Source organism: Salmo salar, chromosome 09, assembly GCF_965601325.2.
Source record: "Salmo salar chromosome 09, fSalSal1, whole genome shotgun sequence".
NCBI classification, from domain to species: domain Eukaryota; kingdom Metazoa; phylum Chordata; class Actinopteri; order Salmoniformes; family Salmonidae; genus Salmo; species Salmo salar.
The window spans coordinates 33,375,552-33,399,253 of NC_138299.1; the positions used below are offsets into that span (position 1 = coordinate 33,375,552).

General features: G+C 42.8%; 1 protein-coding gene across 1 annotated transcript in view; it reads left to right on the forward strand.

Moving 5' to 3' along the window:
* The window catches only part of LOC106611224 (A-kinase anchor protein 6), a 286,291-nt gene that overhangs the window by 59,446 nt on the left and 203,143 nt on the right, over positions 1-23,702 (forward strand). Inside the window, exon 4 of the mRNA XM_082955490.1 lies at positions 7,778-9,501. Coding sequence (XP_082811616.1) covers positions 7,778-9,501 — 1,724 coding nt within the window. The remainder of the gene's footprint in view (positions 1-7,777; positions 9,502-23,702) is intronic.

Genomic DNA, 23,702 nt, shown 5'->3' on the forward strand with positions numbered 1-23,702 from the left:
AACTATTTAGTTCCACCTCCCACATATGCGGTGACATCACCTCGTTTAAACGTCTCTAGAGACAATATCTCTCTCATCATTACTCAATGCCTAGGTTTACCTCCAATGTACTCACATCCTACCATACCTCTGTCTGTACATTATGCCTTGAATCTATTCTATCGCACCCAGAAACCTGCTCCTTTTACTCTCTGTTCCAAACGCACTAGACAACCAGTTCTGATAGCCTTTAGCCGTACCCTTCTCCTACTCCTCCTCTGTTCCTCTGGTGATGTAGAGGTTAATCCAGGCCCTGCAGTGCCTAGCTCCACTTCTACTCCCCAGGTGCTCTCATTTGTTGACTTCTGTAACTGTAAAAGCCTTGGTTTCATTCATGTTAACCTCTATGGGCTAGGTGGGACGCTTGCACACCAATCCCATGACTGGGACAAGACCAAAGGGGAAAAAGGACACCCTGAATGACACCGAAGCCCACAGAGAAGAGCAGAATCTCCAATGTCAGCAGCAGCTCAGACTGGCCACATTCTGATCCCGCTGCAGCAGCATGTCCCTATGGACACAGGGAGACACTAAAAAGTTACTACAAGCTCCACTCCATTGACCTACGTGAATGCGTGTTGGCTTGAGCAGTATACCGGGGTATTTGGAAAAAGCCACAAGATGGTTTTCAATACAGTACAAAGTATTTATTTGAAGTTTTTCCCATACATATTAATATTTGTAGCTACTTTAACCTCTATGGGCTAGGTGGGACGCTTGCTACGTAACAGCCACTGCCAGCCTGTGGCGCGATTTTCAAAACCTTAAAAATCCTATTACTTCAATTTCTCAAACATATGACTATTTTACAGCTATTTAAAGACAAGACTCTCGTTAATCTAACCACACTGTCCGATTTCAAAAAGGCTTTACAACGAAAGCAAAACATTAGATTATGTCAGCAGAGTACCAAGCCAGAAATAATCAGACACCCATTTTTCAAGCCAGCATATAATGTCACCAAAACCCAGAAGACAGCTAAATGCAGCACTCACCTTTGATGATCTTCATCAGATGACAACCCTAGGACATTATGTTATACAATACATGCATGTTTTGTTCAATCAAGTTCATATTTATATCAAAAACCAGCTTTTTACATTAGCATGTGACGTTCAGAACTAGCATACCCCCCGCAAACTTCCGGGGAATTCGCTAACATTTTACTAAATTACTCACGATAAACGTTCACAAAAAGCACAACAATTATTTTAAGAATTATAGATACAGACCTCCTCTATGCACTCGATATGTCCGATTTTAAAATAGCTTTTTGGTGAAAGCACATTTTGCAATATTCTAAGTACATAGCCCAGGCATCACGGGCTCGCTATTTAGACACCCGGCAAGTTTAGCACTCACCATAATCATATTTACTATTATAAAAGTTTGATTACCTTTTGTTGTCTTCGTCAGAATGCACACCCAGGACTGCTACTTCAATAACAAATGTTGGTTTGGTCCAAAATAATCCATCGTTATATCCGAATAGCGGCGTTTTGTTCGTGCGTTCCAGACACTATCCGAAATAGTAAAGTAGTGTCGCGCGCATGGCGCAATTCGTGACAATAAAATTCTAAATATTCCATTACCGTACTTCGAAGCATGTCAACCGCTGTTTAAAATCAATTTTTACGACATTTTTCTCGTAGAAAAGCGATAATATTCCGACAGGGAATCTCCTTTTCGGCAAACAGAGGAAAAAATCCCAAAGGCGGGGGCGGTCGGGGTCACGCGCATAAGCCCAGTGTCCCTTGATCGGCCACTTGAGAAAGGCGATAATGTGTTTCAGCCTGGGGCTGGAATGACGACATTCTGTTTTTTCCCGGGCTCTGAGCGCCTATGGACGACGTGGGAAGTGTCACGTTAGAGCAGAGATCCTTAGTAAATGATAGAGATGGAAAAGAAGTTCAAGAAATGGTCAGACAGGCCACTTCCTGTAAAGGAATCTCTCAGGTTTTGACCTGCCATTTGAGTTCTGTTATACTCACAGACACCATTCAAACAGTTTTAGAAAATTTAGGGTGTTTTCTATCCATATGTAATAAGTATATGCATATTCTAGTTACTGGGTAGGAGTGGTAACCAGATTAAATCGGGTATGTTTTTTATCCAGCCGTGTCAATACTGCCCCCTAGCCCTAACAGGTTAACATTAGAAGCCTCCTCCTCTGTTTTATTCACTGCTTTAGCACACTCTGCCAACCCGGATGTCCTAGCCATGTCTGAATCCTGGCTTAGGAAGACCACCAAAAACTCTGAAATTTCCATCCCTAACTATAACATTTTCCGACAAGATAGAACTCCCAAAGGGGGCGGTGTTGCAATCTACTGCAGAGATAGCCTGCAGAGTTCTGTCTTACTATCCAGGTCTGTACCCAAACAATTCGAGCTTCTACTTTTAAAAATCAGAAACAAGTCTCTCAACGTTGGCGCTTGCTAGACCACCCTCTGCCCCCAGCTGTGCCCTGGACACCATATGTGAATTCATTGCCCCCCATCTATCTTCAGAGCTTGTGCTGCTAGGTGACCTAAACTGGGACATGCTTAACACCCCGGCCATCCTACAATCTAAGCTTGATGCCCTCAATCTCACACAAATTATCAATGAACCCACCAGGTACAACCCCAAATCCGTAAACACGAGCACCCTCATAGATATCATCCTAACCAACTTGCCCTCCAAATACACCTCTGCTGTTTTCAACCAAGATCTCAGCGATCACTGCCTCATTGCCTGCATCCGTAATGGGTCTGCGATCAAACGACCACCCCTCATCACTGTCAAACGCTCCCTAAAACACTTCAGCGAACAGGCCTTTCTAATCGACTTGGCCCGGGTATCCTGGAAGGATATTGACCTCATCCCGTCGTAGAGGATGCCTGGTTATTCTTTAAAAAGTGCCTTCCTCACCATCTTAAATAAGCATGCCCCATTCAAAAAATGTGGAACCAGGAACAGATATAGCCCTTGGTTCTCTCCAGACCAGACTGCCCTTGACCAGCACAAAAACATCCTGTGGCATTCTGCATTAGCATCGAATAGCCCCCGTGATATGCAACTTTTCAGGGAAGTTAGGAACAAATATACACAGGCAGTTAGGAAGCTAAGGCTAGCTTTTTCAAGCAGAAATTTACATCGTGTAGCACAAACTCAAAAAAATTCTGGAACACGGTAAAGTCCATGGAGAATAAGAGCACCTCCTCCCAGTTGCCCACTGCACTGAGGCTAGGAAACACTGTCACCACCGATAAATCCACTATAATTGAGAATTTCAATAAGCATTTTTCTACGGCTGGCCATGCTTTCCACCTGGCTACCCCTACCCCGATCAACAGCCCTCCACCCCCCACAGCAACTCGCCCAAGCCTCCCCCATTTCTTCTTCATCCAAATCCAGATAGCTGATGTTCTGAAAGAGCTGTAAAATCTGGATCCCTACAAATCAGCTGGGCTAGATAATCTGCACCCTCTCTTTCTAAAATGATCTGCCTAAATTGTTGCAACCCCTATTACTAGCCTGTTCAACCTCTTTCGTATCGTCTGAGATTCCCATAGATTGGAAAGCTGCCGCGGTCATCCCCTTCTTCAAAGGGGAGACACTCTAGACCCAAACTGCTACAGACCTATATCTATCCTACCCTGCCTTTCTAAGGTCTTCGAAAGCCAATTTAACAAACATATTACCGACCATTTCGAATCCCACCATACCTTCTCCGCTATGCAATCTGGTTTCAGAGCTGGTTATGGGTGCACCTCAGCCACGTTCAAGGTCCTAAACGATATCATAACCGCCATCGATAAGAGACATTTCTGTGTAGTCGTCAACCTGGCCAAGACTTTCGACATCTGTCAATCACCACATTCTTATTGGCAGACTCAACAGCCTTGGTTTCTCAAATGATTGCCTCGCCTGGTTCACCAACTACTTCTCTGATAGAGTTCGGTGTGTCAAATCGGAGGCCCTGTTGTTCGGACCTCTGGCAGTCTATGGCCGTGCCACAGGGTTCAATTCTCGGGCCGATTCTCATCTATGTATACATCAATGATGTCGCTCTTGCTGCTGGTGATTCTCTGATCCACCTTTACGCAGACAACACCATTCTGTATACCTCTGGCCCTTATTTGGACACTATGTTAACTAACCTCCAGATGAGCTTCAATGCCATACAACTCTCCTTCTGTGGCCTCCAACATGCTCTTACATGCAAGTAAAACTAAATGCATGCTCTTCAACCGATCGCTGTCCCCACCTGTCCGCCCATCCAGCATCACTACTCTGGACGGTTCTGACTTAGAATATGTGGACAACTACAAATACCTAGCTGTCTGGTTTGACTGTAAACTCTCCTTCCAGACTCACATTAAGCATCTCCAATCCAAAATTGAATCTACAATCGGCTTCCTATTTCGCAACAAAGCATCCTTCACTCATGCTGCCAAACATACCCTCGTAAAACTGACCATCCTACCGATCCTCGACTTCGGCGACATCATTTACAAAATAGCCTCCAACACTCTACTCAACAAATTGGATGCAGTCTATCACAGTGCCATCCGTTTTGTCACCAAAGCCCCATATACTACCCACCACTGCGACCTGTACGCTCTCGTTGGCTGGCCCTCGCTTCATACTTGTCGCCAAACCAACTGGCTCCAGCTAATCTACAAGTCTCTGCTAGGTAAAGCCCCGCCTTATCTCAGCTCACTGGTCACCACAGCAGCACCCACCCGTAGTACGCGCTCCAGCAGGAATATCTCACTGGTCACCCCAAAGCTAATTCTTCCTTTGGCCGCCTTTCCTTCCAGTTCTTTGCTGCCAATGACTGGAACGAACTGCAAAAATCACTAAAGCTGGAGACTCTTACCTCCCTCACTAGCTTTAAGCACCAGCTGTCAGAGCAGCTCACAGATCACTGCACCTGTGCATAGCCCATCTGTAAATAGCCCATCCAATCTACCTCATCTCCATACTGTATTTATTTATTTATTTTGCTCCTTTGCACCCCAGTATCCCAACTTGCACATTCATCTTCTGCACATCTACCATTCCAGCGGAACCCCTAGCCAACAGCCAATGGCATCGCACGGCGCAAAATACAAAACCAACTAAAATACTATTTTTTCAAACAATCAACTATTTTACACCATTTTAAAGATAAGACTCTCGTTAATCTAACCACATTGTCCGATTTCAAAAAGGCTTTACAGCGAAAACAAAACATTAGATTATGTTAGGAGAGTACCTAGACACAAATAATCACACAGCCATTTTCCAAGCAAGCATATGTCACATAAACCAAAACCACAGCTAAATGCAGCACTAACCTTTGATGATCTTCATCAGATGACACTCCTAGGACATTATGTTATACAATACATGCATGTTTTGTTCAATCAAGTTCATATTTATATCAAAAACCAGCTTTTTACATTAGCATGTGATGTTCAGAACTAGCATACCCACTGAAAACGTCTGGTGAATTTACTAAATTACTCATGATAAACGTTGACAAAATACATATATTATTTTAAGAATTATAGATACAGAACTCCTTTATGCAATCGCTATGTCCGATTTTAAAATAGCTTTTCGGTGAAAGCACATTTTGCAATATTCTGAGTACATAGCTCGGCCATCACAGGCTAGCTATTTTTACATCCGCCAACTTCGGGGTCACCTAAACTCAGAATTACAATTAGAAAAATTGGATTACCTTTGCTGTTCTTCGTCAGAATGCACTCCCAGAACTTCTACTTCAACAACAAATGTTGTTTTGGTTCCAAATAATCCATAGTTATATCCAAATACCTCTGTTTTGTTCGTGCGTTCAGGTCACTATCCGAAGGGTAACGCGTGAGCACATTTCGTGACAAAAAAATTCAAAATATTCCATTACCGTACTTAGAAGCATGTCAAACGCTGTTTAAAATCAATTTTTATGCTACTTTTCTCGTAAAATAGCGATAATATTCCAACCGGGCAACGTTGTATTCATTCAAAGACAGAAAGAAAAACATGGCGAGTTCTCGTGACCGCGCATCTCCAGTCTCACTGTCCCCAGGCTGACCACTTACAAACTCTGCTGCTGTACTTTGCCCAGAGACAGCAGACACCCCATTCCACTTCCACTTCCTGCATGGAATCTTCTCAGGTTTTGGCCTGCCATATGAGTTCTGTTATACTCACAGACACCATTCAAACAGTTTTAGAAACTTTAGAGTGTTTTCTATCCAAATCTACTAATTATATGCATATTCTAGTTTCTGGGCAGGAGTAGTAACCAGATTAAATCGGGTAAATTTTTTATCCGGCCGTGAAAATACTGCCCCCTATCCCAAAGAAGTTAATTGCTATATTGTAATTACTTCGACACCATGGCCTATTTATTGCCTTACCTCCCTTATCCTACCTCATTTGCACATGCTATATATAGACTTTTTATACTGTATTATTGACTGTATGTTTGTTTATTCCATGTGTAACTCTGTGTTGTTGTATGTGTCGAACTGCTTTGCTTTATTTTGGCCAGGTCGCAGTTGCAAATGAGAACTTGTTCTCAACTAGCCTACCTGATTAAATAATGGTGAAATAAAATAAAAATAAAAAAGTTAATCTTTCAATCACCCAGTGGGTATATGCTCCTAAAAACCAATGAGGAGATGGGAGAGGCGGGACTTGTCAAGCATCACAAATAGAACCAAGTTCTATTTTAGCTCCTGGCTACGCAGACGCTCGTTGGCACGTTCGAGCAGTGTGGGTGCAATGATTGATGTGCAATGTTACATGCTTACCACACCGCTCGCGTCGCGTGCGTTGCAAAATAAATGTACACATACATGTTATTCAGTCATTGCACCCACACTGCTCGTGTGCGTCAATGAGCGTCTGTATAGCCAGGCGCTAAAATAGAACTTGGTCATTTTTGTGACACTTGATGCTCTGCAAGTCCCGTCTCTCCCTTCTCCTCATTGGTTTTTAGGAGCATATACCAACGTGCAATCTCCTCATTGGTTTTTAGGAGCATATACCCACGTGGGTGATTGAAAGATGAACTGAGGTCCACACTCCAGCCCAGTTGGTGGTGGTAATGCACCTTAAAGTTGGTTGCCAACCGCCATATAACAACCAAAGAAGAAGAAGAAGAAAGCTGAAGGAGGAGAGATTACTAGAAACAAACTCATTTTACCATTTTATCTGTGGATTAATTGGACGCACGCACGCGAGCGGTGTGGTCAGCTTGTTAGGAGTTGCAAACTCCTATTTGGTTTACTTAAGGCGCAATCTGTGATTGATACATCAATTTTTTTACCTTAAAATTTATGACATACAGCCATTTGAGTCTTGAAGAATATAACTTCTAAATCCCTCATGAGCTTAGTTCAACAGTTGTACCCCATCAGAACCCAAAATATAAGCTTGTTTTACGCCATTGTTTACAAATGCATTGTTTATAAACAAACACTGTACATATTAAAAACATGGTTAAAACTATAATTTTTATCTCATGGATGGTCAGTCATTTATCCATAGCTATCTTTGAGAGCGTTTACTGAATTTGAGTGTTTACATTTCTCCAGCCTCATCCCTCAGCTGTTTACCGAAACAGTGGCATGTTGACCGCTTTGTTGTTTTTTGTACTGTAGATTGCCCTTTTAAAGCATTTTAAGTTATATTTTTTGTAAACTTAAATGGTTTGTTAATCAAGTGTCCCCCCCTCCTCCCGTATCTCCCCCAGGCTCGCCTGGATGCTCTGACTGAGGTGGACGACTGCGGCCAGCTGACCATTAAGTGCAGTCAGGACTACTTCTCCCTGGACTGTGGCATCACAGCCTATGAGCTCAGCGACTATAGCCCCAGTGAGGACCAGGAGGGTACCAGCTGCTCGGGCCAGGGGCAGGAGCCCTGCTGTAGATACCCCAGTCTAAAGAGCGACTTCCCAGAGCTCATCCAGAGTGTGGACCTGCTGACCATCACAGCCAAGCAGAGCCAGAACCAGGGGGCCGTCCCAGAGCAGGAAGAGGAGGAGCCAGGTACCACTATAGAGAAACACAGAGACAAGCCCTCCAGCACAGGGGCGGAGAACAACCCTGCACCTGGACCCAAAATGCACTGCGATCCGCCCCAGAGCGAGAGCACTCCACTCTCCAAGCAGCCCCTTCAGGGCAGCATGAGTAACGAGGTGTCCCCCACTCAGCCTGTCCTGCCAAAGAAGCCCATGTATCTGGAGGGAGAGGCTGAGTCCAGCCTCAGCCTAAGGAGATCCACCCTGCCTCCCTCTCTTCAATTCCAGGCAGACCTGAGCCGGAGCACTCCCTCTCTCCTGGACCTTCCCGATCGCTCCAAGTTCCTGCTGGAGCTGAACGCTGTGTTCCCCAGCAACGCCTCCCAGTCCTCTGACAGCCTGCAGGCCATGAACAGCATGAACGTGCAGGCCAGCAGACAAAGAGAGGCTGGAGGGTACCAGAGACAAGGAAGCCCTGTTGGCGCTCACATCCCTCTACAGAGGAGCTCCTCAGAGGCAGGCCAGGGAGGCCACTTCCCCCAGGACCTCTCCTCCTTCCCCACCCTCTTCTCAGGAAACAATGGATGCAGCAGGGACCTGAAGGATCCACAGACAGACAGAGACACAGACAGCTCCCTACCCTCTCCTATGAGGGAGCCCTCAGACCACGAGTCCCACCATGAGGCCTCCAGCGAGGACTTCCGCTCTCCCACCAAGGAAGCCGTCTGTATCATCCAGCCCCAGTGCCCCCACCTCCCCCACCCAGCCCCAGTGGGGGCCAGCTCTAACCCCAGCAAGGAGCACTGGTTCAGGTCAGATGAGTTCCTGGCTCTGCCCGCCCAGCTAAAGAAGACAGAGATGCTAGCTATGAAGCTGGAGACCCTGGCCCAGAGACCTGGCCACCAGGGACACCATGAGTCCATTCAGGATGTTGACGACTGGGAGCTAACTGAGGTCAATTCAGACTGGGAGGGCGAGGGCCCGGGCAGCCCCCAACCCCCTTTGGGCTTCGACGCCCTCCAACCCCCCTACAAGAGGCCTTTCCACGTGGGGATGGGGTACTTCTCGCCCACCTCGTCCAGCGACATGGCTCCATCCCTGGATGAGAGCATCGAGTCGGGCCCCCTCAGTGACCTGCTGTCTGAGGACGAGGCCTGGAGCTCCAGGGAGAGTAGGAAGAGAGACAACAACAGGGGCTGGAGCTCCGGGGAGACCAGAGTGAGAGACACCAACAGGTCTCTCGCCCTGCATCCCGCCACCACCACTACCATGGCCCCCCACATAGAGACACAGTGTAAACCCTTCATCCAACAGCTACTGGATGACATCCAGCACCACGACAACCACCCAGACATACGGGGCAAGATAGAGGTAATGAGAGCCTCAGCCTCTGACACATACACTTTTACTATGATGTTGTTGTTGTTTCAAGCATTGGTTATTCCAGGATCTAAAATGTATAGTAGATGGACTTAGGGCTGTGACAGTTATGGAATTTTCAATGATGGTAATTGGCCAGCTAAATGACCATGATCACCGTAATAACCATTGGAATATCTCCTGACTGCGTGGGCTGGAATTGAAATAGAGTGAATAGTCAAGTCAATGATGGCATAATGGGTGGACTGTAGAGATGGGGGTTTGAAATAATTTCACTATACACATAGTATCATTCATTTTTGTCTGATATCCAGATATTCTAAATGCATGTTGTTTGAACATATTTTTTTCACCTGTGCACATTTCTGTGCGAGGGAGAGGCTGGCGCTCTATTGTTGCCAGTGAGATTGGTGCGAGCAGATGGAGGCAGAGAGCGAGATGCTACTTGGCTATAGCCAAGACTAGCTAACTTCCAAGTAGAAGCCACAATGTTATTTATCATCCCGTATAACAGTTCCTGCCTTGACTGGGGTAGCCTAGCCTGTTAGTTGCTCGTTATGGCCTACTCCTTCTCATTCTGCTAACTTTGAATTCCTCTCACTACAATATTGAGCTTCTTTGCCGCTTTGATTGGCCAACATAAACAACAAGCTACACACGTGAAGGCTCCCAGCCTTTTTTATGGGGGGCATTTTATGGGCACAACTACATAGACATTTTTGGTTTTATTACATTTATCATTTGAAATTTTTAGGTTTTATTTATTCATTCCAAAGGAAAGAAGTGAAAGACAAAACAGTACAGATAAAAAACTGGTAAAAATGGTGTGTAGTTAAGGTTGGAAGCCCAAAATGGTTTATATGAAAACCACACCACAAATATGAGTACAAAAAAGAAATGTTTGTTCAATCAGTTAAACAAAGCATATTCATTCTAATTGTACATGATATACTCAGTATACGAGAGAGAAAGAGAAAGAGAAAGAGAAAGAGAAAGAGAGAGAAAGAGAGAGAAAGAGAGAGAAAGAGAAAAAGAGAGAGAGAGAGAGAGAGAGAGAGAAAGAGAGAGAGAGAAAGAGAGAGAAAGAGAGAGAGAGAAAGAGAAAGAGAAAGAGAAAGAGAGAGAGAGAGAGAGAGAGAGAGGCTACATGGAGGGGATTATTGGGTAGTTTGGATCATCAGGCTGACTCCAAGACTTCGCTTGATTGAAGTTATTGAGGTATGATGATGTTTTGGCAATGTGAAGATAAGAATTCCAGAGTATGGTACTTCTGTATCTGATAGAGAATTGACTATGTGAGGTCTGGCAGTGGGGAGGGTGAAGGTTATCCCAGTGTCTTGTGTTATATAGATGGATTTCAGAATGAACCTGGAAGAATCCATTGAAGTGTTTAGGTCAACTGTCTGGGAGGTATGAATATTTGTAGATGAAAGTGCATAATTGGTGTACATTAATGTTCTAAATAGACAAGATATTGAGTTTCTTAAGCAAAGGTGCAGATGGAGCCAGGTAATTAGAGGAGCTGGCTAGTCACGTTTATTTTGTATGATGAGTAATTTGTGTAGGTAGGAGGCATATGTACTGGCCCAGACAATATTACAGTAAATGAGATAATATGTATAAATTAAACTGTAGTATAGAGTTAGGAAGCAAGCCTGATGAACCAAACCACTAATCTTTCTGATGATACCAACAGATTTCATCACTTTTCTGCAGACAAATGTAATGTTCATTTCCACCAATTGAGAATCTGGCACAAAAAAATAAATACAAATCACAATATTTCTTATGCTTACAAGTGAATAGAATAAAGTTGGATTTTATAACATTTGTTTATCTGGAACCATTCATAAAATGTGGCCAAACCTGAGTTGGCTTCATTATTTAGAGAATCCAAATTCTTGTGTGATGATAAAATCAAATTGGTATCATCAGCGAAGAGAATGGGAAGTACGGTAGAAGACACAGCAGCAAGGTAATTGATATAGATTATTATGGTATGTTAGAAGACCCACCAGCAAGGTCATTGATATAGATTAGTATGGTATGGTAGAAGTCACAGCAGCAAGTTCAATGATATTGATTAGTATGGTATGGTATGGTAGAAAACACAGTAGGAAGGCCATTGTTAAAATGTAGCATATTATGGTAGAAGATACTAGTCTATATCAATGACCTTGCTGCTGTGTCTTCTACCATACTAATCTATATCAATGACCTTGCTGCTGTCTTCTACTATAACATACTAATCTATGTCAATGAACATGATGCTGTATGGTATAGTAGAAGACACATTCGCAAGGTCATTGATATAGATTTGTATTTTATAGTAAAAGAACCAGCAGCAAGGTCATTGATATAGATTAGTATAGTATGGTAGAAGACAGTAGGAAGGTCATTGATATAGATTAGAATGGTATGGTAGAAGACAGTAGGAAGGTCATTGATATAGATTGGTATGGTATGGTAGAGGACACAGCAGGAAGGTCATTGTTAAAAATTAGTATGGTAGAAGACATAGCAGGAAGGTCATTGATATAGATTAGTATGGTATGGTAGAACACACAGCAGTAAGGTCATTGATATAGACTGGTATGGTATAGTAGAAGACACAGTAGGAAGGTCATTGATATAGATTAGAATGGTAGAAGACACAGCAGGAAGGTCATTGATATAGACTGGTATGGTATAGTAGAAGACACAGTAGGAAGGTCATTGATATAGATTAGAATGGTAGAAGACACAGTAGGAAGGTCATTGATATAGATTAGAATGGTAGAAGACACAGCAGGAAGGTCATTGATATAGACTGGTATGGTATAGTAGAAGACACAGTAGGAAGGTCATTGATATAGATTAGTATGGTATGGTAGAACACACAGCAGTAAGGTCATTGATATAGACTGGTATGGTATAGTAGAAGACACAGTAGGAAGGTCATTGATATAGATTAGAATGGTAGAAGACACAGCAGGAAGGTCATTGATATAGATTAGAATGGTAGAAGACACAGCAGGAAGGTCATTGATATAGACTGGTATGGTATAGTAGAAGACACAGTAGGAAGGTCATTGTTAAAAATGTGTATATTATGGTAGAAGACACAGCAGGAAGGTCATTGATATAGATTAGTATATTATGGTAGAAGACATAGCAGTAAGGTCATTGATTTCGATTAGTATGGTATGGTAGAATACACAGCAGCAAGGTCATTAATATAGATTAGTATGGTATGGTAGAACACACAGCAGTAAGGTTATTGATATAGATTAGTATGGTATGGTAGAATTCACAGCAGCAAGGTCATTGATATAGATTAGTATTGTAGAAGACATTGCAGGAAGGTCATTGATATAGATTAGTATGGTATGGTAGAAAAAACAGCAGCAAGGTCATTGATATAGATTTGTATTTTATCGTAGAAGAACCAGCAGCAAGGTCATTGATATAGATTAGTATTATAGAAGACACAGCAGGAAGGTCATTTATATAGATTAGTATGGTATGGTAGAAGACACAGCAGCAAGGTCATTGATATAGATTAGTATGGTATGGTAGAATTCACAGCAGCAAGGTCATTGATATAGATTTGTATTTTATCGTAGAAGAACCAGCAGCAAGGTCATTGATATAGATTAGTATGGTATGGTAGAATTCACAGCAGCAAGGTCATTGATATAAATTAGTATGGAATGGTAGAAGACACAGCAGCAACGTCATTAACCTGTCTGGGCCAGTGGGACGCTTGCGTCCCACCCTAATCAACAGCCAGTGGAATCGCGTCGCGCGAAATGCAAAACCTCATAAATGCTATAACTTCAATTTCTCAAACATATGACTATTTTACACCGTTTTATAGATACACCTCTCCTGAATCGAACCACGTTGTCCGATTTCAAAAAGACTTTACAGCAAAAGCAAAACATTAGATTATGTTAGGAGAGTACCCAGCCAGAAATAATCACACAGCCATTTTCAAAGCAACTAGCATGCATCACAAATACCCAAAACACAGCTAAATGCAGCACTAACCTTTGACAATCTTCATCAGATGACAATCTTAGGACATCATGTTACACAATACATGCATTTTTTGTTCGATAAAGTTCATATTTATATATAAAAACAGCATTTTACATCGGCGCGTGACATTCAGAAAATCTTTTCCCTCAAATGCTTCCGATAAATCAGCGCTACAATTTACAAAATTACTATTCGAAAACATTGTTAAAATGTAATATTGTCATTCAAAGACTTATAGATTAACATGTCTTGAATGCCACTGCTTTGCCAGATTTAAAAAGAACTTTACTGGGAAATCACACTTTGCAATAAACGACGTGGTATACCCAGCAAAATAGGCTAGGCTATACATGTTGGAGCCATCTTGGAATGATCAACCATCAAAAATACTATTGTAAATAAAACCTTACCTTTGATTATCTTTATCAGAAAGCACTTCCAGGAATCCCAGGTCCATAACAAATGTAGTTTTGTTCGAAAAAGTTAATCATTTATGTCCCAATTGTTAGCGCGCTCCGAAGGCTATTGAAAATGTACCGTGCTGAGTAGGACTTGTCGTCACGAATGTACAAAAAATATATATTTAAGTTCGTTCAAACTTGTCAAACGTTGTATAACATAAATCTTTCGGGCCTTTTTCAACCAGAGCTTCAGTAATATTCCATGGGGACGTTTTCATTGTCTTTCAAAACGTTTCGAAAGGGGAGGGTAGCCATGGGCGGCGGCGTCATAATGGTAAATGGCCCTCCACCTGTGACCACTTTCCACAGCCTCTCTTTCAGTCAATTTTGATAGTAGGAGACTCAAACCACTTTGTATAGACTGTGGACATCTAGTGGAAGCCTTAAGAAGTGCTAAATGATTCATAACCCCCTGTGTGTTTCAATGGCAAATGTTTGAAGTGATATCCACACATCAGATTTCAGTTTCCTGTCAGGATTTGTCTCAGGGTTTTGACTGCCATATGATTTCTGTTATACTCACAGACACCATTCAAACAGTTTTAGAAACTTTAGGGTGTTTTCTATCCAAATCAAACAATTATATGCATATTCTAGTTACTGGGCAGGAGTAGTAACCAGATTAAATCAGGTACGTTTTTTATCCGGCCAATATACTGCCCCCTATCCCCAACAGGTTTTTAATATAGATTGGTATGGTATGGTAGAAGACCCAGCAGCAAGGTCATTGATATAGATTAGTATGGTATGGTAGACGCCACAGCAGCGAAGTCATTGACATAGATTAGTATGGTATAGTAGTATACAGAGCAGCAAGGTCATTGATATAGATTACTATTGTATGGTAGAAGACACAGCAGGAAGGAAATTGATATAGATTAGTATGGTATGATAGAATACCCAGCAGCAAGGTTATTGATATAGACTGGTATGGTATAGTAGAAGACACAGCAGGAAGGTCATTGATATAGATTAGTATGGTATGGTAGAATACCAAGCAGCAAGGTAATTGATTTCGATTAGTATGGTATGGTAGAAGACACAGCAGTAAGGTCATTGATATAGATTAGAATGGTAGAAGACACAGCAGCAAAGTCATTGATATAGACTGGTATGGTATAGTAGAAGACACAGTAGGAAGGTCATTGTTAAAAATGTGTATATTATGGTAGAATACACAGCAGGAAGGTCATTGATATAGATTAGTATGGTATAGTAGAAGACACAGCAGGAAGGTCATTGATATAGATTAGTATGGTAGAAGACACAGCAGCAAGGTCATTGATATAGATTAGTATGGTATGGTAGAATTCACAGCAGTAAGGTCATTGATATAGATTAGTATTGTAGAAGACATAGCAGAAAGCTCATTGATATAGATTAGTATGGTATGGTAGAAGACACAGCAGCAAGGTCATTAATATAGATTTGTATTTTTTTGTAGAAAACCAGCAGCAAGTTCATTGATATAGATTTGTATTTTATCGTAGAATACACAGCATCAAGGGCATTGTTAAAGAATACTATGGTATGATAGAATACCCAGCAGGGTGGTAATTGATATAGACTGGTATGGTATGGTAGAACACACAGCAGTAAGGTTATTGACATATTTTAGTATGGTATAGTAGAATACAGAGCAGCATGGTCATTGATATAGATTTATATTTTATAGTAGAAGACACAGCAGGAAGGTCATTGATATAGATTAGTATGGTAGAAGACACAGCAGTAAGGTCATTGATATATATTATTATGGTTTGGTAGAATACACAGCAGCAAGGTCATTGATATAGACTAGTATGGTATGGTAGAAGTCACAGCAGCAAGGTCATTGATATAGATTCGTATGGTATATTAGAAGTCACAGCAGCAAGGTCATTGATATAGATTAGTATGGTAGAATACCCAGCAGCAAGGTCATTGATATAGATTAGTATGGTAGAAGACACAGCTGCAAGGTCATTGATAAAGATTAGTATGGTATGGTAGAATACCCAGCAGCAAGGTCATTGATATAGAATAGTATGGTATAGTAGAAGACACAGCAGCAAGGTCACTGATATAGATGTATATTTTATAGTAGAAGAACCAGCAGCAAGGTCATTGATATAGATTAGTATGGTATGATAGAATACACAGCAACAATGTCATTGATATAGATTAGTATCGTATAGTAGAAGAACCAGCAGCAAGGTCATTGATATAGACTGGTATGGTATGGTAGAAAACACAGCAGCAAGGTCATTGATATAGCTTAGTATGGTATGATAGAATACACAGCAACAATGTCATTGATATAGATTAGTATCGTATAGTAGAAGAACCAGCAGGAAGGTCATTGATATAGATTAGTATGGTAGAAGACACAGCGTAAAGGTCATTGATATAGACTGGTATGGTATGGTAGAAGACAACGCAGGAAGGTCATTGATATAGATTAGTATGGTAGAAGACACTGCAGCAAGGTCATTGATATAGATTAGTATGGTATGGTAGAAGACATAGCAGGAAGGTCATTGATATAGACCGGTATGGTATGGTCAAATACACAGCAACAAGGTCATTTATATAGATTACTATGGTATGGTAGAAGACACAGCTGCAAGGTCACTGATATATAGTGCTCAAAAAAATAAGGGGAACACTTAAACAACACATCCTAGATCTGAATGAAAGAAATAATCTTATTAAATACTTTTTTCTTTACATAGTTGAATGTACTGACAACAAAATCACACAAAAATAATCAATGGAAATCCAATGTATCAACCCATGGAGGTCTGGATTTGGAGTCACACTCAAAATTAAAGTGGAAAACCACACTACAGGCTGATCCAACTTTGATGTAACGTCCTTAAAACAAGTCAAAATGAGGCTCAGTAGTGTGTGTGGCCTCCACGTGCCTGTATGACCTCCCTACAATGCCTGGGCATGCTCCTGATGAGGTGGCGGATGGTCTCCTGAGGGATCTCCTCCCAGACCTGGACTAAAGCATCCGCCAACTCCTGGACAGTCTGTGGTGCAACGTGGCGTTGGTGGATGGAGCGAGACATGATGTCCCAGATGTGCTCAATTGGATTCAGGTCTGGGGAACGGGCGGGCCAGTCCATAGCATCAATGCCTTCCTCTTGCAGAAACTGCTGACACACTCCAGCCACATGAGGTCTAGCATTGTCTTGCATTAGGAGGAACACAAGGCCAACCGCACCAGCATATGGTCTCACAAGGGGTCTGCGGATCTCATCTCGGTACCTAATGGCAATCAGGCTACCTCTGGCGAGCACATGGAGGGCTGTGCGGCCCCCCAAAGAAATGCCACCCCACAGCATGACTGACCCACCGCCAAACCGGTCATGCTGGAGGATGTTGCAGGCAGCAGAACGTTCTCCACGGCGTCTCCAGACTCTGTCACGTCTGTCACGTGCTCAGTGTGAACCTACTTTCATCTGTGAAGAGCACAGGGCGCCAGTGGCGAATTTGGCAATCTTGGTGTTCTCTGGCAAATGCCAAACGTCCTGCACGGTGTTGGGCTGTAAGCACAACCCCCACCTGTGGACGTCGGGCCCTCATACCACCCTCATTACATTTTACATTTTATGGAGTCTGTTTCTGACCGTTTGAGCAGACACATGCACATTTGTGGCCTGCTGGAGGTAATTTTGCAGGGCTCTGGTAGTGCTTCTCCTGCTCCTCCTTGCACAAAGGTGGAGGTAGCGGTCCTGCTGCTGGGTTGTTGCCCTCCTACGGCCTCCTCCACGTCTCCTGATGTACTGGCCTGTCTCCTGGTAGCGCCTCCATGCTCTGGACACTACGCTGACAGACACAGCAAACCTTCTTGCCACAGCACGCATTCATGTGCCATCCTGGATGAGCTGCACTACCTGAGTCACTGTGTGGGTTGTAGACTCCGTCTCATGCTACCACTAGAGTGAAAGCACCGCCAGCATTCAAAAGTGACCAAAACATCCGCCAGGAAGCATAAGAACTGAGAAGTGGTCTCTGGTCACCACCTGCTGAACCACTCCTTTATTGGGGGTGTCTTGCTAATTGCCTATAATTCCCACCGGTTGTCTATTCCATTTGCACAACAGCATGTGAAATGTATTGTCAATCAGTGTTGCTTCCTAAGTGGACCATTTGATTTCACAGAAGTGTGATTGACTTGGAGTTACATTGTATTGTTTAAGTGTTCCCTTTATTTTTTTGAGCAGTATATATATATATATATTGTGGCAAAGAAGGGGGTCGAGTGATAAATGGCAGATATGTGAGGGCAGAACTAATAAACGGGCTCTGCCCGATCACTAAAATGGCCACCCCGATCAGAACTACAGATCACAAAATGTCCGACTGCCAAAACTACAATTCCACATCAATTCAGATCTAGGATGTGTTATTTTAGTGTTCCCTTTATTTTTTTGAGCAGTATATATATATATATATATATATATATATATATATATATATATACACACACACATACATACAGTATACAATTATACACATATACTGTACCAGTCCAAAGTTTGGACACACCTACTCATTCAAGGATATTTCTTTATTTTTGCTCTTTTCTACATTGTAGAATAATAGTGAAGACATCAAAACTATGAAATAACACATATGGAATCATGTAGTAACTAAAAAAGTGTTAAACAAATCAAAATATATTTTATAGTTGAGATTCTTCAAAGTATCCACCCTTTGCCTTGATGACAGCTTTACACAATCTTGACATTCTCACAACTAACTTCACCTGGAATGCTTTCCCAACAGTCTTGAAGGAGTGCCCACATATGCTGAGCACTTGTTGGCTGCTTTTCCTTCACTCATTCCAAACCATCTCATTTGGGTTGAGGTCGGGTGATTGTGGAGGCCAGGTCATCTGATGCAGCACTCCATCACTCTTCTTCTTGGTCAAATAGCCCTTACACAGCCTGGAGGTGAGTTGGGTCATTGTCCTGTTGACAATGACCATCACACCTTCTCCATGCTTCACGGTGGGAACCACACACGCGGAGATCATCCGTTCACCTACTCTACGTCTCACAATGACACGGCGGTTGGAACCACAAATCTCTAATTTGGACTCATCAGAACAAAGGACAGATTTCCACCGGTCTAATGTCCATTGCTTGTGTTTCTTGGCCCGAAGCGAGTCTCTTCTTCTTATTATTATCTTAGTGTCCTTTAGTAGTTGTTTCTTTGCAGCAATTGGACCATGAAGGCCTCATTAACGCAGTCTCCTCTGAACAGTTGATGTTGAGATGTGTCTGTTACTTGAACTCTGTGAAACATTTATTTTGCCTGGTAGCTCTAATGAACTTATCCTCTGCAGCAGAGGTAACTCTGGTTCTTCCTTTCCTGTGGTGGTCCTCATGAGAGCCAGTTTCAAATCAAATTAAATCAAATGTTATTTGTCACATGCGCCGAATACAACAGGTGATCAGTGAAATGGTTACTTACAAGCCCTTAACCAACAATGCAGTTTTAAGAAAATACCTAAAAAAAAGTAAGAGATAAGAATAACAAATAATTAAAGAGCAGCAGTAAATAACAATAGTGGGACAATATATATAGGGGGTACTGGTGTTGAGGTAATTGAGGTGATATGTACATGTAGGGTTATTAAAGTGACTATGCATAGATAATAACAGATAGTAGCAGCAGCGTAGAAGGGGTGGGCAATGAAAATAGTCTGGGTAGCCATTTGATAAGATGTTCAGGAGTCTTATGGCTTGGGGGTAGAAGCTGTTTAGAAGCCTCTTGGACCTAGACTTGGCGCACCGGTACCACTTGTCGTGTGGTAGCAAAGAGAACGGTCTATGACTAGGGTGGCTGGAGTCTTTGGCAATTTTTAGGGTCTTCCTCTGACACCGCCTGGTATAGAGGTCCTGGATGGCAGGAAGCTTGGCCCCGGTGATGTACTGGGCAGTTCGCACTACCCTCTGTAGTGCCTTGCGGTCGGAGGCCAAGCAATTGCCATACCAGGCAGTGATGCAATCCGTCAGGATGCTCTCGATGGTGCAGCTGTAAAACCTTTTGAGGATCTGCGGACCCATGCCAAATCTTTTCAGTCTCCGGAGGGGGAATAGGTTTTGTCGTGCCTTCTTCACGACTGTCTTGGTGTGCTTGGACCATGTTAGTTTGTTGGTGATGTGGACGCCAAGGAACTTGAAGCTCTCAACCTGCTCCACTACAGCCCTGTCGATGAGAATGGGGGCGTGCTCGGTCCTCCTTTTCCTGTAGTCCACAATCAGGGACTGAGCACGCACCCCTGAGGGGCCCCCGTGTTGAGGATCAGCGTGGCGGATGTGTTGCTACCTACCCTTACCACCTGGGCGTGGCCCGTCAGGAAGTCCAGGATCCAGTTGCAGAGGGAGGTGTTTAGTCCCAGGGTCCTTAGCTTAGTGATGAGCTGTGAGGGCACTATGGTGTTGAACCCTGAGCTGTAATCAATAAATAGCATTCTAACATAGGTGTTAATTTTGTCCAGGTGTGAAAGGGCTGTGTGGAGTGCAATAGAGATTGCATCATCTGTGGACCTGTGGGGTGGTATGCAAATTGGAGTGGGTCTAGGGTTTCTGGGATAATGGTGTTGATGTGAGCCATGACCAGCCTTTCAAAGCATTTCATGGCTACAGACGTGAGTGCTACGGGTCGGTAGTCATTTAGGCAGGTTACCTTAATGTTCTTGGGCACAGGGACTATGGTGGTCTGCTTGAAACATGTTGGTATTACAGACTCAGACAGGGATAGGTTGAAAATGTCAGTGAAGACACTTGCCAGGTGGTCAGCGCATGCTGGGAGTACGGGTCCTGGTAATCCGTCTGGCCCTGCGGCCTTGTGAATGTTGACCTGTTTAAAGGTCTTACTCACATCGGCTGCGGAGAGCGTGATCACATGGTCGTCCGGAACAGCTTATGCTCTCATGCATGCCTCAGTGTTACTTGCCTCGAAGCGAGGATTGAAGTTATTTAGCTCGTCTGGTAGGCTCGTGTCACTGGGCAGCTCTCAGCTGTGTTTCCCTTTGTAGTCTGTAATAGTTTGCAAGCCCTGCCTCATCCGATGAGCGTCGGAGCCGGGGTAGTAGGATTCAATCTTAGTCCTGTATTGACGCTTTGCCTGTTTGATGGATCGTCGGAGGGCATAGCGGGATTTCTTATAAGCTTCCGGGTTAGAGTCCTGCTCCTTGAAAGCGGCAGCTCTACCCTTTAGCTCAGTGCGAATATTGCCTGTAATCCATGGCTTCTGGTTGGGGTATGTACTAGAGGTCGACCGATTAATCGGCATGGCCGATTCATAACAATCGGTAATCTGCATTTTTGGACGGTAATTACATTGCACTCTCCAACGAGACTGCGTGGCAGGCTGATCACCTGTTACGCGAGTGCAGTAAGAAGCCAAGGTAAGTTGCTAGCTAGCATTAAACGTATCTATAAAAAACAATCAATCTTAATAACCAAATCACTATTTAACTACACATGGTTGATGATATTACTAGTTTAACTAGCTTGTCCTGCGTTGCAAATAATCAATGCGGTGCCTGTTAATTTATCATCGAATCACAGCCTACTTCTCAAAACGGGTGATGATTTAACAAGCGCATTTCCAAAAAAAGCACTGTCGTTGCACCAATGTACTTAACCATAAACATCAATGCCTTTCTTAAAATCAATACACAAGTATATTTTTTTAAACCTTCATATTTAGTTAAAAGAAATTCATGTTAGCAGGCAATATTAACTAGGGAAATTGTGTCACTTCTCTTGCGTTCTGTGCAAGCAGAGTCAGGGTATATGCAGCAGTTTGGGCCACCTGGCTCGCTGCGAACTGTGTGAAGACTATTTCTTCCTAACAAAGACCGTAATAAATTTGCCAGAATTTTACATAATTATGACATAACATTGAAGGTTGTGCAATGTAACAGCAATATTTAGACTTATGGATGCCACCCTTTAGATAAAATACAGAACGGTTCCGTATTTCACTGAAAGAATAAACCTTTTGTTTATTGCTGGTTTCGGTGGATTCAAGCATGCTAAGGACAACCAACCCAATCAACAAAACAAACTAAAACCAGGTTGGCCAATTGGTATCAACGATGAGACCAAACCATCCCCTAGTAAGAGGGAGCGTGAGGCGAGTGGGGAGAGGTTTATTGATATGGATGTTGACTTGTTAAAATCCATCAATGAAAGTCTTGCTAAACGTGATATCTTGGATATATTACGAGAGGACACCAATGCATTATGTGCTAGTCTAGAATTCAGCCAACGTCAGATTGATGATCTAAGGAAAGAGAACACGGCGCTGAAAGGTACTGTAGACTCTATTCATAGCAAGGTGGAGGTGGTGCAAAGGGAGAACAAACATCTTAAAGAAACCTTGCTTGATGTACAGTGTCAATCAATGCAGAACAATCTAATATTTTCAAGGATACCGGAGAATGACAACAGCAGAGGCTGTGAGGACACAGTCCGAGACTTTATGTCAACTCAACTAAAACTGCCCACTGATGTTGTGCGTAATGTCACTTTCTCCAGAGTCCATAGAATAGGTAAGGCCTCCGGAAATAGGCCACGGGCTATTATTGCATGTTTTGACAAATTTAAGCAAAAGGAAATGACGAAGAACATGGGCAGAGAACTCAGAAACACTGATTTTGGAATGAATGATCACTTCCCCACCGAGATCAATGAAAGGAGGAAAAAACTATATCCCATCATGAAGGAAAAGCGTTGCCTGAATCAACGAGTCTCCATGGTGATGGATGAACTTTATATCAGCGGGCAATTGTATCGACTCTAGAGTAACTCCCTGGCTATTTTAATTTAATGTTCAAATTTGATTTTGTGTGTTGTAGTGGATCATGACAACTTCAACTATAATGAATACATGCTCTATTGATCTTCACTTGATAAGGAAAGGGTTGCATATAGCTCAGGTTAATGTATGTAGCCTTCCTAACAAAATACATGATGTTTTTAACTTGGTCAAGATAAATAATATTAATATTTTGGCTTTGACCGAAACGCATTTAGATGCATCTGTAAATGATGGGCAAATTAACATTCATGGATATAGTCTACTGAGAAGAGACAGGAATAAGAATGGTGGGGGTGTAGCACTGTACATTCAGAATCATATACCTTTTAAGAGAAGGGATGACCTTAATGTATGTCAAGTAGAGGCACTATGGGCTCAAGTACATCTGCCTCACCAGGCACCCATATTGGTAGGATGTGTGTATAGACCTCCTAGCTCTAAGGTGTCCTATCTGGATGACTTATGTACTGGGTTTGACCAGGCCACAGATAGTAACATAGATGTATTTATCTTGGGTGATTTTAATATAAATTGGAAGGATCACAATAATTCGAATAGAACAAAATTGATGAGATATTCCAGGAACTGTGGTTCTGTAACAGCGTTGGTAGTCGTGGTTTAGGAATGAGGCGCAGGAAGCAACGAGCACAGGGAGTGTTGTTTTTTAATAACACTTTGAGAAACAAAACCAAAGTTCCCAAACACAGGGGAATAAATAAGGTGTGACAATGCCAAGCCGAACATGAACAAGACAGTCGGAAACAACAATTAATCCCGCACGAAAAGGAGCGGGTCAGCTAACCTAAATAGCCCCTCTAATGGCTAATTGACCACAGGTGTCAAAAAAAAAAGGGAAAAGCAAAGGGAATCGGTGGCAGCTAATAGGCTGGTGACGACGACCGCCGAGCGCCACCCGAGCAGGAGGGGGGGGGTACTGTCACGATTCCCACCGACGGTGGCAC